This window comes from Oncorhynchus keta, unplaced genomic scaffold (assembly GCF_023373465.1).
Source record: "Oncorhynchus keta strain PuntledgeMale-10-30-2019 unplaced genomic scaffold, Oket_V2 Un_contig_3586_pilon_pilon, whole genome shotgun sequence".
In the NCBI taxonomy this organism is placed as follows: Eukaryota; Metazoa; Chordata; class Actinopteri; order Salmoniformes; family Salmonidae; genus Oncorhynchus; species Oncorhynchus keta.
In genome coordinates, this window is record NW_026287324.1 from 172,301 (window position 1) to 190,772 (window position 18,472).

At 43.8% G+C, this 18,472-nt stretch overlaps 1 protein-coding gene across 7 annotated transcripts; it reads right to left on the reverse strand.

The window, feature by feature from the left end:
- Nucleotides 1-258: 258 nt before the first annotated feature.
- Nucleotides 259-9,597, reverse strand: LOC118374020 (clusterin-like protein 1). Of its 7 annotated transcripts, none has more exons than XM_052508371.1 (11): nucleotides 9,454-9,597; nucleotides 5,185-5,312; nucleotides 4,912-5,060; nucleotides 4,057-4,227; nucleotides 3,742-3,891; nucleotides 2,514-2,808; nucleotides 2,251-2,373; nucleotides 2,001-2,083; nucleotides 1,781-1,912; nucleotides 627-805; nucleotides 259-522 (listed from the first exon to the last, which is right to left on the reverse strand). In XM_052508371.1, the coding sequence occupies exons 2-11, from the start codon at nucleotides 5,285-5,287 to the stop codon at nucleotides 507-509; spliced, it is 1,401 nt and encodes a 466-aa protein (XP_052364331.1). In that variant the 5' UTR covers nucleotides 5,288-5,312; nucleotides 9,454-9,597; the 3' UTR covers nucleotides 259-506. The 7 variants fall into 7 exon arrangements, with proteins under 7 accessions (XP_052364331.1, XP_052364337.1, XP_052364336.1 ...); XM_052508377.1 differs by lacking the exon at nucleotides 9,454-9,597 and adding an exon at nucleotides 9,397-9,449; XM_052508376.1 differs by lacking the exon at nucleotides 9,454-9,597 and adding an exon at nucleotides 9,340-9,392.
- Nucleotides 9,598-18,472: the final 8,875 nt, after the last annotated feature.

An 18,472-nucleotide genomic window follows, 5' to 3' on the forward strand; every position in this document is an offset into this window, starting at 1 on the left:
ATAAGGGGCTATTTATCGGGGATAAGGGGCTATTTATCGGGGATAAGGGGCTATTTATCGGGGATAAGGGGCTATTTATCGGGGATAAGGGGCTATTTATCGGGGATATTTATTCCTGTAATACTGAATTTGTAACAGAGAAGCTTTGTTAATTTCACCATTTGTAGCTTTTGTATGCTAGCTGAGTACCACTAGAAAAAAAAGTTCTGAACTTTTGAAGTTTGAAGCCAAAAAGTCAGTGTTAAAGGAAAATGTCGTACTTGAATCTAGCTCCTCCTTTTATTGTACAACATGCAACATGACAACTGGTACAAGTTACTTTGGTTCAATTTTACATGTAATTAATTACAACATTACAATAAGTTGTCTCATTAATCTTAAAATGTTCCCTAAATAAATAAATATTAATTTGTTTACAAAACTATATACATTAAATCTAGTAAACAAAAACACACAGCGTACTGTCCACTAACTGTGACATGACAGTGAGTGAACTTTCTTCATGCTTAGTCGTCATTGTGTCTGAAAGCAGAAGATAGCATTAATCAACACAGGCATGTTCAGTGGCGCTATGGAATGTTGTTCGGTAAAAAACGTTAGTTTAACATAGTAGTAGTATATATTACCTGAACATCTGCTTGTACATCCCCAGGGCCTCCTGAGCGACGAAATTGATAAAGGCGGGGTCCTGCAGCTCCACACCAGCTGGGATGGTCAGGAGGAGAGGAGGAGAGTTTAGGATGTTCAGCTCCACCTTGGTGTCTCCCCCTGACGAGCTGCCTCCATCAACTCCCTCTGACACCACCTGGGTAAAAACAACAATGTGTTGTACTCATACTGACACCACCTGGGTAGAAACAACAATATACTGACACCACCTGGGTAGAAACAACAATATACTGACACCTCCTGGGTAGAAACAATATGCTGTACTCATACTGACACCACCTGGGTAGAAACAACAATATACTGACACCACCTGGGTAGAAACAACAATATACTGACACCACCTGGGTAGAAACAACAATATACTGACACCAGCTGGGTAGAAACAACATACTGTACTCATACTGACACCACCTGGGTAGAAACAACAATATACTGACACCACCTGGGTAGAAACAACAATATACTGACACCACCTGGGTAGAAACAACATACTGTACTCATACTGACAACACCTGGGTAGAAACAACAATATACTGACACCACCTGGGTAGAAACAACAATATACTGACACCACCTGGGTAGAAACAACAATATACTGACAACACCTGGGTAGAAACAACAATATACTGACACCACCTGGGTAGAAACAACAATATACTGACACCTCCTGGGTAGAAACAACAATATACTGACACCACCTGGGTAGAAACAACATACTGTACTCATACTGACAACACCTGGGTAGAAACAACAATATACTGACACCACCTGGGTAGAAACAACAATATACTGACACCACCTGGGTAGAAACAACATACTGTACTCATACTGACACCACCTGGGTAGAAACAACAATATACTGACACCTCCTGGGTAGAAACAACAATATACTGACACCTCCTGGGTAGAAACAACAATATACTGACACCTCCTGGGTAGAAACAATATGCTGTACTAATAAGAGCATGTTGTGTTCAGGGATTTAAGCAAATGAATGCCTCGGTTATTCATTTAAGTTTTACGGTATGTACTGTCTGTCTGTCTGTCTGTCTGTCTGTCTGTCTGTCTGTCTGTCTGTCTGTCTGTCTGTCTGTCTGTCTGTCTGTCTTACCTTTCTGATGCGGAATATGGTATCAGGTGTGGTGTTGTTGTTGACCATTTCTGTCACCCAGCTGAACTCAGTAGCCATGTTGCTTATCCAGCTCGCCATGTCACCTGTGTGCTGCTGCACAATGCTCAGAACCTGGAGTAATGGATTAAACAGAACGGATGGTATGTTATCCTATGCTATGCTATGATACGGAATGCTACACAATACTATGCTATGTTACCTCGTCGTACTGCTCCTTCGACATGTCCCGCAGCTGAGACACCTCATCCAGTTCCACATGCAGCTCCCGCACACTGGGACACTCTGACACACATAGGGGACAGGAGGCAGTTGGAGTGTGTGTGTGTGTGTGTGTGTGTGTGTGTGTGTGTGTGTGTGTGTGTGTGTGTGTGTGTGTGTGTGTGTGTGTGTGTGTGTGTGTGTGTGTGTGTGTGTGTGTGTGTGTGTGTGTGTGTGTGTGTGTGTGTTACCTGTGAGCAGCACCCCTTGGCAGGACTGACACTGGTTCTGCAGCTGCCAGCATTCTGAAGTCTGCCTCCTCAACTCTCTACACAACTTCCTGTTCTGGAGGAAATGAGGGAACAGCTCCGTCTCTGGACCAGAGGAACAGATTATCTGGCATTAACTATTATATCTATCAATAGGGATTCTAGTTCTGTGTTGGGTTCGGTTAGGGTTATCTCTTTGTAATAGAACAATATCAATAATGTTTCTAGTTTTGTGTTGGAGCTACCTCTCTTCCTCTGCTCCTCCACAACATCTTTGAGGTCATCAAACACTCGTGTGACCACGTCCCCAAAGTCCTCCACAACACTCTTCCCAAAGTTAAAGAAGGAGTCCAGCACCTCCTCCAGCCCCACTTTGTGGATGAAGCCCAAGTCCAACCCCAGGAAGAAGGGGTCCTGGGTAGGCTGTTGGCCCCGGGCTTGGCCGCTGCTCTGGGGGTCAAAGGCCTTCTGGAGGTTTTGGTCCAGTTTACCTTGCATCTTGTCCACCAGCACCACACTGCGCTCAAACAGGGAGCCCACCTGGGAGGGAGAGAACAGGTCAACTGACACAACATCACTAGTCAACTGACACTATCTCACTCGTCAACTGGCACTGCCTCACTAGTCAACTAACTCTACCTCACTAGTCAACTAACCCTACCTTACTAGTCAACTGACACTATCTCACTCGTCAACTGGCACTGCCTCACTAGTCAACTAACTCTACCTCACTAGTCAACTGACACTTCCTCGCTGGTCAACTGACACCACCTCACTGGTCAACTGACTAAACCTCAATAGCGAACTGACACTACCTAACTAATCAACTGACTCTACCTCAGAAAGCAACTGACAATACCTCACTTGTCAACTGACAATACCTCACAAGTTAACTGACACGACCTCACTAGTCAACTAACTCTACCACACTAGTCAACTAACTCTACCTCACTAGTCAACTGACACTACCTCAAACATCAACTGACACTACCACACTAGTCAACTGACACTATATCACTACTCAACTGACACTGCCTCACTAGTCAACTAACTCTACCTCACTAGTCAACTAACTCTACCTCACTACTCAACTGACTCTACCTCACTAGTCACCTGGCACTACATCACTAGTCAACTGACACTACATCACTAGTCAACTGACACTACCTCAAACATCAACTGACACTACCTCACTAGTCAACTGACACTGCCTCACTAGTCAACTAACTCTACCTCACTAGTCAACTAACTCTACCTCAGAAAGCAACTGACAATACCTCACTTGTCAACTGACAAAACCTCACTAGTCAACTAACTCTACCTCACTAGTCAACTGACTCTACCTCACTAGTCAACCGACACTACCTCGCTCATCAAACAAGATGGATAAACAGAATAAACTGACAATGAGAACAATGGAAATTGACTTCCGACTTAGTGGTGACATTTTCTGTAGATGGACATGTCCAGTACCTTGGCGATGAGGCTGTTGAAGGAGTCTTCTATGCGAACTACCTCCCTGTCGGGTTTATCAGCACTCTGGTTCACCAACATATCTCCATCTAGAGGACGTGGGTCTCTCTGGCCGAACCGAGATGACACCCCGCGGAATAAGTTCTCTACCTGACCAGGGGGAGGGTGTTAGGTGAGGTGAGGTTAATTTAGTGTGTGTGTGTGTGTGTGTGTGTGTGTGTGTGTGTGTGTGTGTGTGTGTGTGTGTGTGTGTGTGTGTGTGTGTGTGTGTGTGTGTGTGTGTGTGTGTGTGTGTGTGTGTGTGTGTGTGTGTACCTTGGCCTGGAAGGAGCTGAAGCCCTGCCTGCATGTGGAGGTGTAGAAGGTCTTACAGGCGTCCTCCAGACAAAGCCAACATGCCTCCCATTCCTTCTTTAGAGACTCCTGGCACTGATGCTCCGCCTCCTCCAGCTTTAGCTCCACCTCCTGGTATAGCTGGGCCACACCCTAATGGACAACAACAATACTATATAACGTCTGACCTCTAACCCTGATCTCTGACATCTCGTGCTCTGAACATAGCCACTTTGGTCCACCACCTAAACCTTAAAGTAAGATTCACCACAAACTCTAGAAGGTAAAGACAGACCCCAAATCCTGAAAGGTAAAGATGGACCACAAACCCGAGAAGGTTAATATGGCCTTCAAACCCTAGAAGGTTAATATGGCCTTCAAACCCTAGAAGGTTAATATGGCCTTCAAACCCTAGAAGGTAAAGATGGCCTTCAAACCCTAGAAGGTAAATATAGCCTTCAAACCCTAGAAGGTAAATATGGCATTCAAACCCTAGAAGGTAAATATGGCATTCAAACCCTAGAAGGTAAATATGGACCACAAATCTTAGAAGGTAAATATGGCCTTCAAACCCTAGAAGGTAAATATGGCCTTCAAACTCTAGAAGGTAAATATGGCATTCAAACCCTAGAAGGTTAATATGGCATTCAAACCCTAGAAGGTTAATATGGCCTTCAAACCATAGAAGGTAAATATGGCCTTCAAACTCTAGAAGGTAAATATGGCCTTCAAACCCTAGAAGGTAAATATGGCCTTCAAACCCTAGAAGGTAAATATGGCCTTCAAACCCTAGAAGGTAAATATGGCCTTCAAACCCTAAAGGTAAAGATTACGTACCTTCTTCTTGTCACTGCTGTGTTGGAGAGACTTCATCAGGTCTTTATGTTTTTCCTCATTCTTCACCAGTACTTCCTTCATCTGTTTCACTCCATACAGGGCTCTCCTCACCTCCTCATCCACCAGCTTCTCCCCAACATCAGACAGTTCTGAGAGACAGAAGGAGGTGTGTGTGTGTGTGTGTGTGTGTGTGTGTGTGTGTGTGTGTGTGTGTGTGTGTGTGTGTGTGTGTGTGTGTGTGTGTGTGTGTGTGTGTGTGTGTGTTAGACTCACGCTTCAGGGTGTCCTCTGAGATGCCTGCTTCAGGGTCTTCTGCTGCGCATTGCAAGACCCCAAATGACATGACCAACACAACCCAACCAATCAGAAACCTCATCTTGTCCGATCACAGGAAGCTCAGTCTGGAAGAAAAGAAATGAAATACTGGTTACTTTTACTTCCGCATTTATATGCCAAGTGACACACACACACACACACACACACACACACACACACACACACATACACCACACACACACATACATAAAATTGTGTAATTAAACTGCCAGATTTTTATGGGGACTTATTATTATGCTAATTACATTTCAATGGGGCCGCAGAAATCGACTCCAGGGGGTTAAAACCTGTTAGGGATAGGAGGCAGTATTTTCACTTTGGATGAATTGCGTGCCCATAGTAAACTGCCTCCTACTCTGTCCTAGATGCTAATATAAGCATATATTATTACTATTGGATAGAAACCACTCTGAAGTTTCTAAAACTGTTTGAATTATGTCTGTGAGTATAACAGAACTCATAGGGCAGGCAAACTTCCAAACAGGAAGTGGAAATTCTGGGACTGGTTGAATTTCAAGTCATCGCCTATTCATATCCAAACAAGATATGGATCTGTTCGCACTTCCTACGCCTTCCACTAGATGTCAACAGTCAGTAGAACATGGAATGAAGCCTCTAGTGTGATGTGGGACCGGATGGGAGGGGAATGAGTCAGTAGTCTGTCAGAATGCCAGTTCCTGGTTGAGCATATTACTGTTGATATAGCCTTGCATTCCATTACTCTGTAGACAAAAACGAATGCTCCGGTTGGAACGTTATTGGATATATATGAAAATAACATCCTGAAGATTGATTCTCTACTTAGTTTGACCAGTTTATTCAACCTGGAATATGACTTTTTGACGTTTTCGTCCGAGTTCGCCTGGACCAGGGGCGCTAGCGGAAGTTCAGCATAACAGCATGATTGACATTTGAAGGCATTGTTCTCACGTTAGCTGAGACAATAATGACTAAATGATGTATACATTTCTGTCAGAACTATGACTAAACAGAATACAATATGTTACTGTATGGATGTATGAATCTTATTATAATCATAGTACTGAATATAATGTGTGTAATTATAAGCAAGAATTAGAACAAAGACTGTCTGTTCCTTGGTAGAAACTAATGAAGTTATCGTCAGACTGGCTAGAACGCTGTGTTCCTTACGGGACATCTTATCTCTACACAGGGAGAGGAGAGACCTTGGGCTAGTAGAAAATTATTTTACAGGTGGTGGACGATGTGGGAAGGCTTGTGAACTATACTGCCATTGTATCGGAGTGGCGGAAGGACCGTTTAAAACCTATGACGTCATTTTTAGTTTATAACCTGTTGTAAATTGTACCATGATCAGTACTCTCGTGTATAAACGCTATTGGTTGATTTTGGTCTCTGTACATTTTATGCAAATAAGTATCTTACAAATTCTTAGAAATGGGCTGAGTGTATTGAATTGAATTGGTTAATAAACAGCCGCATGTCGGCTCAATCGGAAATGACCCTTACATATCTATTGCTCAATCTGCAACGCTTCAGCGATCCAGATTGAATAGAGCCCCTAATCTAATCTTGTGAGTTAAAAGGATTTAGATTTGAGGTTGAGCTGGTAAACATCCCTTTTCCAGACAGAACTATGCAACAATACTGGATTAGTACAGTGTGATGGAGAACAACAGCAGTTTAGTGGAATTTATTTTATCTTATAGGTTGAGTTAAGATGGTTAGTTTAGTTAAGGTTATTCAGTAGATCAGTAGAATACCATGAGGATACTAACAAAGGATGACAAAGGGGTGAAACAGCTTTAGGGTTTGGCGACAAGTAAGGTTAGAGGTTTAGGGGTCCCCTAAACCCAACCTCATGGAAACACCAGGCCTCTCTTACTGACATCATAATTCTGTTGACTGTTCCTCAAGTTATCTAGAGCTACCTCTCCACTTCTGTCTCCAACTCGTTACTCAATCATTATATCCAATCATTACATGTGAACATAACTCAACTACTGTAGCTCACCCTACATTTGGCAAATCTGACCACAACTCTATCCTCCTGATTCCTGCTTACAAGTAAAAACTCAAACAGAAAGTACCAGTGACGCACTCAATACGGAAGTGGTCCGATGAAGCGGATGTTAAGCTACAGGACTGTTTCACACAGACTGGAATATGGTCTGGGATTCTTCTGGTGGTGTTGAGGAATTTACCACATCAGTCACTGTCTTCATTAACAAGTGCATTGACGGCATCGTCCCCACAGTGACAGGTAGTACATATCCCAACCAGAAGCCATGGATTACAGGCAACATCCGCACTGAGCTAAAGCTGCCTATTTCAAGGAGTGGGACACTAATCTGTATGCTTATAAGAAATCCCGCTACACCCTCCGACAAACTTTCAAACAGGCAAAGCTGTCACACCCTGACCATAGTTTGCTCTGTATGTTTCTATGTTTTGTTTTGTCAGGGTGTGATCTGAGTGGGCATTCTATGTTGTGTGTCTAGTTTGTCTATTTCTATGTCTGGCCTGATATGGTTCTCAATCAGAGGCAGGTGTTAGTCATTGTCTCTGATTGGGAACCATATTGAGGTAACCTGTTTTGTGTTGGGTTTTGTGGGTGGTTGTCTCCTGTGTCAGTATTTGTACCACACGGGACTGGTTTGAGTTTGCACGTTTCTTGTTTTTGTAGTTTATTCATGTATAGTTTCTTTATTAAAGAACCATGAATTATAACCACGCTGCATTTTGGTCCGCCTCTCCTTCCCAGGAAGAACCCCGTTACAAAAGCGTCAATACAGAACTGAGATCTAATCCTACTACACCGGCTCTGATGCTCGTTGGATGTGGCAGGGCTTGCAAACTATCACGGATTATAAAGGGAAGCCCAGCCACAAGCTGTCCAGTGACGTGGGCTGACAAGACAAGCTAAATGCCTTCTATGCTTCGAGGCAAGCAACAATTAAATATGTATGGGAGCAACAGCTGTTCTGGACGGCTGTGTGAACACGCTCTCTGTCGATGTGAGTAAGAAGTTTAAACAGGTCAACATTCATTAGTTTGTAGGGCCAGATATATTACCAGGACACGTACTCAGAGCATGGGCTGACCACCTGGCAAGTGTCTTCACTGACATTTTCAACCTCTCTCTGACCTAGTCTATAATACCCATGTTTTCAGACCACCATAGTTCCTATGTGCAAGAATGCCAAGGTAACCTGTCTAAATGACAACCGACCCGGAGCACTCACATCTGTAGCCTTGAAGAGCATTGAAAAGCTGGTCATGCCTCACATCAACACCATCATCCCACACGTTTCCCACCAGGACAAAAGTCTCTACTTTTATCCAATGTAAAAAACACCATTTCAAATATTGCAACATAGGACTGAATCGAGCTGGTCGGTCACTACTGTAGTTACCTCAGGTCCATTCTAGCAGAATAGCCAGCTACTGTATAAGGTAGTTTTTTTTCCAGCACCACAACATCTCACTGCTACTCATCTTGTTGTGTTTGATGACAGTAGTTAATGTGCCCCCAAGACAACAACCAACAGTCCCTCTCATATTCACATGTCCACATACTGCCTCGTTCTGCCTCTCTGACATTGCTCACAGAATATTTATACAGTATATTCTTAATTCCATTTCTGTTTATTGTTGTGAAATTGTTAAATATTACTGTTAGATACTGTATTACTGCACTGTTAGAATTAGAAACACAAGCATTTCGCTACACCCGCAATAACATCCGCTAAACACGTGTATGTGACAAATAAAATTTGATTTGATTTTGACAACAAACAACCTCACCCTCTCATATTCACATGTTCACATACTGCCCCAAGGACAACATGGGACAGTATGTGTGTTCAGCATTCTACCCACCAGTAGAAGCTAACAGGTTGTTGTCCTTGTTACTGAGGTGTGTCAAGGTTTACTCACCAGTAGAAGCTAACAGGTTGTTGTCCTTGTTACTGAGGTGTGTCAAGGTTTACTCACCAGTAGAAGCTAACAGGTTGTTGTCCTTGTTACTGAGGTGTGTCAAGGTTTACTCACCAGTAGAAGCTAACAGGTTGTTGTCCTTGTTACTGAGGTGTGTCAAGGTTTACTCACCAGTAGAAGCTAACAGGTTGTTGTCCTTGTTACTGAGGTGTGTCAAGGTTTACTCACCAGTAGAAGCTAACAGGTTGTTGTCCTTGTTACTGAGGTGTGTCAAGGTTTACTCACCAGTAGAAGCTAGCAGGTTGTTGTCCTTGGTATTGAGTAATGTGTCCCCGTGTGTGTGTTTACTGTTCTGTAGGGATTGTGCTGTTGATCTGTACTTGTCTTGTTCCACTTCTGCTGTTCCAGACTGGACGGTTGTAATCCTATTAGTTTCTTTATTACCTCATGGTCACAGATGATCCACTAGTCAACACATATAGGGTCTATTTCCTGGACACAGATTAAGTCTTGGATTAAGAAGAAATAGAGAATCCATAAAAAATACTATTTAGTCTAGGATTACAGCTTTATAGTCCAGGAATCGTTGTCAGAACAAGCGATACGTGCTAAAGTCCAACCTAAAATATTTAATAGAAACACCAAAACCTGTAACACCTTCCCCCTTACGACAACAAATATACCATATATTACCACAAGCAACAGAAAATAACTTCCATTGCACAACATAATCAACTTAAAAGCATCGCTACTCAAATATGTCGCCTTCTCCAATTTAAACCGGCTGTCATATTTTTCTAAATACAGGCTGTCAAGCATTAAATCCAAGACAAAAGCAGCCATATATTTTTCTAAATACCAGTCAAAAGTTTAAGGGTTGTTCCTTACTTTTTACTATTTTCTACATTTTAGAATAATAGTGAAGGCATCAAAACTATGAAATGACACATATGGAATCATGTAGTAACCAAAATAGTGTTAAACAAAATATATCTGATATTTGAGAATCTTCAAAATAGCACCCTTTCCTAGATGACAGCTTTGCACACTCTTGGCATTCTCCCACCACCAGCTTCATGAGGTAGTTTTTCATAGTTTTAATGTCTTCGCTATTATTCTACAATTGAGAAAATAGTAAAAATAAAGAAAACACTTGAATGAGTAAGTGTGTTAAAACCTTTGTCTGGTACGGTATTTCCACTACTGTTCAAAGTTTGGGGTCATTTAGAAATGTCCTTCTTTTTGAATGAAAAGCTAATTGTCTATTAAAATAACATCAAAATCATCAGAAATACAGTGTAGACATTGTTAATGTTGTAAATGACTATTGTAGCTGGAAAAGGCAGATTTTTTATGGAATATCTACAAGGCGTACAGAGGTCCATTATCAGCAACCATCACTCCTGTTTTCCAATTGTGTTAGCTAATCCAAGTTGATCATTTTAAAAGGCTAATTGATTATTAATTATTATTATTATTATTACTACCCTTTTGCAATTATGTTAGCGCAGCTGAAAACTGTTGTCCTGATTAAAGAAGCAATAAAACAGTCATTATTTCGACTAGATGAGTTGCATAACATAATTGAGAGAGTAGATCTAGCAAATCTGTCATAATATAATAGAGACAGTAGATCTATCTGGGCTGTCGTAATTTAATATAGACTATAGATGTAGTTGGTCTGCAATAATAAAATTGAGATTGTGGATATTGCTGGTCTGTCACTGTAACGATCGTCTGTGGTGGAAGAAGGTGAGGACCAAAGCGCAGCGTGGTAATTGTTCATATTTTTTTATTAAAAAACTGAACACTGAACAAAACAATAAACGACAAACGAACGGACCCGTAAGGTGAATGAAAAAATCCTATATCGGAAAAAATATATATTGGAGGATTGGAGGAACTTATTTAAGAAAGATCAAGTGTTATGAGCATGTTTTAACCATTCCTATAAAAATGGTAGATTATCAGATACTCAACAAGAACGTCTTATTTCATTATCACTGAAACAGGACCCTAGTGGTAGATATAAAGAGTCAGTCCATTTAAAAAAATTGGAGACCCCTTACACTTCAGTGTTGTGATGCAACAATTCTAGCAAAGTGCATAGCGCTTAGAATTGAAAAGCTATTGTTGGATATTATTCATCCTACTCAGACAAGTTTTGGACGATACTTTGGAGATAATATAAGACAAATACTGGAAATAATAGAACTATCACGACTCCAGATTTGACCCAGGGGCAGACACAGGAGGTGGATAGTTTGATTCTCAGAATATTTCTTGGCCACAAGGGGCAGGTCGAGGGCAGGCAGAGGTTCTTAATCCAAGTTATAGTCAATAAGGGACTGAAGGGCAGGAAGGCTCAGGGTCAGGACAGGCACAAAGGTCAGCACCGGAAAGACTAGAAACAAGAACTTTAGAAAAGGGAAACATGTTGGTGACAAAACAAGATGAACTGGCAACAGACAAACAGAGAACGCAGGTATAAATACACAGGGATAATGGGGATAAATAGGAGACACCTGGTGGTGGGGGGAGACAAGCACAAGACAGGTGAAACAGATCAGGGTGTGAAAAGAACACTATGAAAAATCTGGGAAACCAGGCCTGAAATTCATAGCTGACTTTGATAAAGTACGGCTGAAATGTATACTGTATTTAAATGCCTGTAATATTTCCATTTTAGAGAATCTCTTATACAATGGGTTAAAGTTATATACAGTAACCTGAGGTGGGTTAAAGTTATATACAGTAACCTGAGGTGGGTTAAAGTTATATACAGTAACCTGAGGTGGGTTAAAGTTATATACAGTAACCTGAGGTGGGTTAAAGTTATATACAGTAACCTGAGGTGGGTTAAAGTTATATACAGTAACCTGAGGTGGGTTAAAGTTATATACAGTAACCTGAGGTGGGTTAAAGTTATATACAGTAACCTGAGGTGGGTTAAAGTTATATACATTAACCTGAGGTGGGTTAAAGTTATATACAGTAACCTGAGGTGGGTTAAAGTTACATACAGTAACCTGAGGTGGGTTAAAGTTATATACAGTAACCTGAGGTGTAAAGTAGTAAATAATGACTACTTCTAAGAAAGTTTTAAACTGTCAAGAGGAGTAAAACAAGGTTGTCCACAATCGGCATATCTATTTATTATGGCCATCGAAATGATTGCTGTTAAAATCAGATCCAACAATAAAATCAAGGGCCTAGAAATCCAGGACTTAAAAACAAAGGTGTCATTGTACGTTGATTATTCAGGTTTTCTTTTAAATCCACCATTTGGATCCCTCCACAGCCTCCTAGATAGGGGCGGCAGGTGGTTAGGGCGTTGGTTCAGTACTAGATCGAATCCCCGAGCTGACAAGGTATAAATCTGTCGTTCTGCCCCTGAACGAGGCAGTTAACTCACTGTTCCTAGGCTGTTATGTTACCAATTTTATCAAATCAAATTGTATTGGTCACATACACATGGTTAGCAGATGTTAATGCGAGTGTAGCCAAATGCTTGTGCTTCTAGTTCCTAAAAGTGCAGCAATATCAAAAAGTAATCTAACAATTCCACAACAACTACCAAATACACTCAAATCTAAGTAAAGGGAAGGAATAAGAATATGTACATATGAATATATGGATGAGCAATGACCGAGTGGCACAGGCAAGATGCAGTAGATGGTATAAAATACAATATACATATGGGATTAGTAATGAAAGATATGTAAACATCATGATTAAAGTGGCATTAATAAAGTGACTCCATTTGTTAGAGTGGCCAATGATTTCAGGTCTGTATGTAGACAGCAGTCTCTCTGAGTTAGTGATGGCTGTTGAACAGTCTGATGGCCTTGAGATAGAAGCTGTTTTTCAGTCTCTGAGTCCCAGCTTTGATGCAAGGTGAAAAGGCAGTGGCTCGGGTGGTTGTTGTCTTTGATGATCTTTTTGGCCTTCCTGTGACATCGGGTGCTGTACGTGTCCTGGAGAGCAGATAGTTTTCCCCCGGTGATGCGTTGTGCAAACTTAAAACGTCTCACCTTTTCCACTGCTGTCCCTGTCGATTTGGATTTTGGGGTGCTCCCTCCACTGTTTCCTGAAGTTCACCATCATCTCCTTTGTTTTGTTGATGTTGAGTGAGAGGTTGTTGTCCTAGCACCACACTCCGAGTGCACTCACGTTCTCGCTATAGGCTGTCTCATCGTTGTTGGTGATCGAGCAGTCATGGGTGAACAGAGAGTACAGGAGGGGGCTGAGCACGCACCCTTGTGGGGCCCCAGTGTTGAGGATCAGCGAAGTGGTGATGGTGTTTCCTACCTTCACCACCAGAGGCAGCCCGTCAGGATGTCCAGGACCCAATCGCACACGGTGGGGTTGAGACTCAGGGCCTCAAGCTTAATGATGAGCTTGGAGGGTACTATGGTGTTGAATGCCGAGCTGTAGTCAATGAACAGTATTCTTACGTAGGATTTCCACTTGTCCAGAATGATAGGGCAGTGTGGTGGTGATTGTATTGTCTTTTTTTAACCTTTATTTAACTAGGCAAGTCAGTTAAGAACAAATTCTTATTTTCAATGACGACCTAGGAACAGTGGGTTAACTGCCTGTTCAGGGGCAGAACGACAAACAACCAACCTTCCGGTTACTAGTCCAACGCTCTAACCACTAGGCTACGCTGCCGCTGCTATTGGGGTGGAATGCCAATCGTAGTCGGTCTAGGGTCTAGGGTGACAGGTAAGGTGGAGGTGATATGGTCCTTAATAACAAGTCTCTCAAAGCATAATAACATAATAACAGGAGTGAGTTTTATGTGGCGATAGTCATTCAATTCAGTTACCTTTGCCTTCTTGGGTACAGGAACAACAGTGGCCATCTTGAAGCATGTGGGGACAGCAGACTGGGATAGGGATTGATTGAAACACACCAGCCAGCTGGTCTGTGCATGCTCTGAGGATGCGGCTAGGGATGACGTCTGGGCCGGCAGCCTTGCGAGGGTTAACACATTTAAATGTCTTACTCACGTCGGCCACGGAGAAGGAGAGCCCATAGTCTCTGGTAGCGGGCTGCGTCGGTGGCACTGTATTATCCTCAAAGTGGGCAAAGAAGGTGTTGAGCTTGTCTGGAACCAAGACGTTGATGTCCGTGATGTGGCAGATTTTAGTTTTGTAGTCCGTGATTGTCTGTAGACCCTTTCACATACGTCTTGTGTCTGAGCCGTTGAATTGTGACTCCAATTTGTCCCTATTCTGCCATTTCGCTTGTTTGATTGCCTTGCGGAGGGAATAACTACACTGTTTGTATTCAGTCATACTCCCAGTCATCTTTCTATGGTTAAATGCTATGGTTTGCGCTTTCAGTTTTGCTCAAATACAGACATCTATCCACAGTTTCTGGTTAGGGTGGGTACAATATCTCCTATGCACTTCCTTATAAATTCACCGAATTAGCGTATAAATCTATATTATTCCCTGAGGCTACCCAAAACATGTTCCAGTCTGCATGATCAAAACAAGCAGCATCTACTCTTTCTGGGGTCCAGCAAAATGAAGGCAGTTTATACAATTTAAAAAATATTACAATACATTCACAGATTTCACAACACACTGTGTGCCCTCAGTCCCCTACTCCACCACTACCACATATCTACAGTACTAAATCCGTGTGTGTGTGTGTGTGTGCTATTGTTTGTGTTGTTTCACAGTCCCTGCTGTTCCGTAACATGTTTTTTGTATCTGTTTTTAAAATCAAATTTTACTGCTTTCATCAGTTACTTGATGTGGAACAGAGTTCCATGTAGTCATGGCTCTATGTAGTACTGTGGAATAGAGTTCCATGTAGCCATGGCTCTATGTAGTACTGTGGAATAGAGTTCCATGTAGTCATGGCTCTATGTAGTACTGTGTGCCTCCCATAGTCTGTTCTGGACTTGGGGACTGTGAAGAGACCTCATGTTACATGTCTGGTGTGATATGCATGGATGTCCGAGCTGTGTGCCAGTCGTTCAAACAGACAGCTCAGTGCATTCAACATGTCATTACCTCTCTTAAATACAAGTAGTGATGAAGTCAATCTCTCCTCCACTTTGAGCCAGGAGAGATTGACATCCATATTATTAATATTAGCTCTTCAGTTTCTTGGCAATTTCTCGCATGGAATAGCCTTCATTTCTCAGAACAAGAACAGGCTGACAGGTTTCAGAAGAAAGTGCTTTGTTTCTGGCCATTTTGAGCCTGTAATCGAACCCACAAATGCTGATGCTCCAACAATAGATATTATATTCCCTCTCTTTTAGCCAGGTAAATATTGATAGTCTTTTCTCATTATCTGCTACGACCACTAAAACTATAACTGGCTATACTTAATTCACAATTTACCATAATGAGATACAAGTTTCAATTCTATTTATTATAATATATGTTTGTAAATGTACCATGCATCAAATAGCCCCCGTGATATGCAATTTATCAGGAAAGTTAGGAACCAATATACACAGTCAGTTAGGAAAGCAAAGGCTAGCTTTTTAAAACAGAAATGTGCATCCTGTAGCTCTAACTCCAAAATGTTTTGGGACACTGCAAAGTCCATGGAGAAAAAAAAGCACAGGTGCCCACTGCACTGAGGCTAGGAAACACTGTTACCACCGACAAATCCACAATAATCGAGAATTTCAATAAGCATTTCTCTACTGCTGGCCATGTTTTCCAACTGGCTACCCCAAGCCCTGCCAGCAGCTCTGCACCCCCCACAGCTACTTGCCCAAGCCTCCCCAGCTTCTCCTTCACCCAAATCCAGAAAGCAGATGTTCTGAAAAACCTGGACTCGTACAAATCAGCTGGGCAAGACAATCTGGACCCTCTCTTTCTAAAATGATCCACCGCCATTTTTGCAACCCCTATTACTAGTCTGTTCAACCTCTCTTTCGTATCGTCTGAGATTCCTAAAGATTGGAAAGCTGCCGCGGTCACCCCCCTCTTCAAAGGGGGAGTCACTCTAGACCCAAACTGTTACATACCTTTATCCATCCTGCCCTGCCTTTCTAATGTCAGGCCCACAGGGAAGGTGTGGTACTGGGGAGACTTCCAGGCCCACAGGGAAGGGGTGGTACTGAGGAGACTTTCAGGCCCACAGGGAGGGGGTGGTACTGGGGAGACTTTCAGGCCCACAGGGAAGGAGGGGAAAGGGGTGGTACTGGGAAGACTTTCAGGCCCACAGGGAAGGAGGGGAAGGGGGTGGTACTGGGGAGACTTTCAGGCCCACAGGGAAGGAGGGGAAGGGGGTGGTACTGGGAAGACTTTCAGGCCCACAGGGAAGGAGGGGAAGGGGGTGGTACTGGGGAGACTTTCAGGCCCACAGGGAAGGAGGGGAAGGGGGTGGTACTGAGGAGACTTTCAGGCCCACAGGGAAGGAGGGGAAGGGGTGGTACTGGGGAGACTTTCAGGCCCACAGGGAAGGAGGGGAAAGGGGTGGTACTGGGGAGACTTTCAGGCCCACAGGGAAGGAGGATGGGAAGGGGTGGTACTGGGGAGACTTTCAGGCTCACAGGGAAGGAGGGGGGAAGGGGTGGTACTGGGGAGACTTTCAGGCTCACAGGGAAGGAGGGGGGAAGGGCTGGTACTGGGGGAGACTTTCAGGCCCACAGGTAAGGAGGCGGGGAAGGGGTGGTACGGGGGAGACATTCAGGCCCACAGGGAAGGAGGAGGGGAAAGGGTGGTACTGGGGAGACTTTCAGGCCCACAGTTAAGGAGGCGGGGAAGGGGTGGTACGGGGGAGACATTCAGGCCCACAGGGAAGGAGGAGGGGAAAGGGTGGTACTGGGGAGACTTTCAGGCCCACAGTTAAGGAGGCGGGGAAGGGGTGGTACTGGGGAGACTTTCAGGCTCACAGGGAAGGAGGGGGGAAGGGGTGGTACTGGGGAGACTTTCAGGCCCACAGGGAAGGAGGGGGGAAGGTGTGGTACTGGGGAGACATTCAGGCCCACACGGAAGGAGGGGAAGGGCTGGTACTGGGGGAGACTTTCAGGCCACAGGGAAGGAGGGGAAGGGCTGGTACTGGGGGAGACTTTCAGGCCACAGGGAAGGAGGGGGGAAGGGGTGGTACTGGGGAGACTTTCAGGCCACAGGGAAGGAGGGGAAGGGGTGGTACTGGGGAGACTTTCAGGCCACAGGGAAGGAGGATGGGAAGGTGTGGTACTGGGGAGACTTTCAGGCCACAGGGAAGGAGGAGGGGAAGGGCTGGTACTGGGGGAGACTTTCAGGCCACAGGGAAGGAGGAGGGGAAGGTGTGGTACTGGGGAGACTTTCAGGCCACAGGGAAGGAGGAGGGGAAGGGCTGGTACTGGGGGAGACTTTCAGGCCACAGGGAAGGAGGAGGGGAAGGGCTGGTACTGGGGGAGACTTTCAGGCCACAGGGAAGGAGGAGGGGAAGGGCTGGTACTGGGGGAGACTTTCAGGCCCACAGGGAAGGAGGAGGGGAAGGGCTGGTACTGGGGGAGACTTTCAGGCCCACAGGGAAGGAGGAGGGGAAGGGCTGGTACTGGGGGAGACTTTCAGGCTGGTACTGGGGGAGACTTTCAGGCTGGTACTGGGGAGACTTTCAGGCCCACAGGGAAGGAGGAGGGGAAGGGCTGGTACTGGGGAGACTTTCAGGCCCACAGGGAAGGAGGAGGGGAAGGGCTGGTACCGGGGGAGACTTTCAGGCTGGTACTGGGGGAGACTTTCAGGCTGGTACTGGGGGAGACTTTCAGATCCACAACAGATGTTGGAAATATACTTGAGTTTTCAAAAAACAGTGAGTGAGTTTGGGACAATGTTTGAAGAGCCATATAAAAGCCACACAGTCTCTATTCTGTAACCCTAGTAACCCGAGTATAGCCAGACAACACTTAGAACTACTACATTTTGAATTGAACAGAAAACAATCCTAGTTCTAATGCAACCCTCATATTAGAATTTGATTAGGTTAGTTCAGAACATAGAATTGGGGTAATTGATAACTTGGCTAACCTAATCCATAACCCCCAAACGTAACCCCTAACCCTTAATACCAAACCTAACCACTCTAGGTGACTAATTTCATATCTGACATCTATGTGTGTGTGAGTGTGTGTGTGTGTGTGAATGTCTACTGTCTCTATTATATTATAACAGACCAGCTAGATCTACTGTCTCTATGTCTCTTATTTTATGACAGACCAGCTAGATCTACTGTCTCTATTATATTATGACAGACCAGATATAGCTACTGTCTCTATTATGTTATGACAGACCAGCTAGATCTACTGTCTCTGTGTCTCTTATTTTATGACAGACCA

Coding starts and splice junctions, on each gene's coding strand:
- LOC118374020 (XM_052508371.1), bottom strand. CDS start 5,287: ATGAGGTTTCTGATTGGTTGGGTTGTGTTGGTCATGTCATTTGGGGTC. Junction 4,228..4,911: donor ACAGCAGTGACAAGAAGAAG/GTACGTAATCTT, acceptor GTTGTCCATTAG/GGTGTGGCCCAGCTATACCA. Junction 3,892..4,056: donor TCAGCTCCTTCCAGGCCAAG/GTACACACACAC, acceptor CCCCCTGGTCAG/GTAGAGAACTTATTCCGCGG.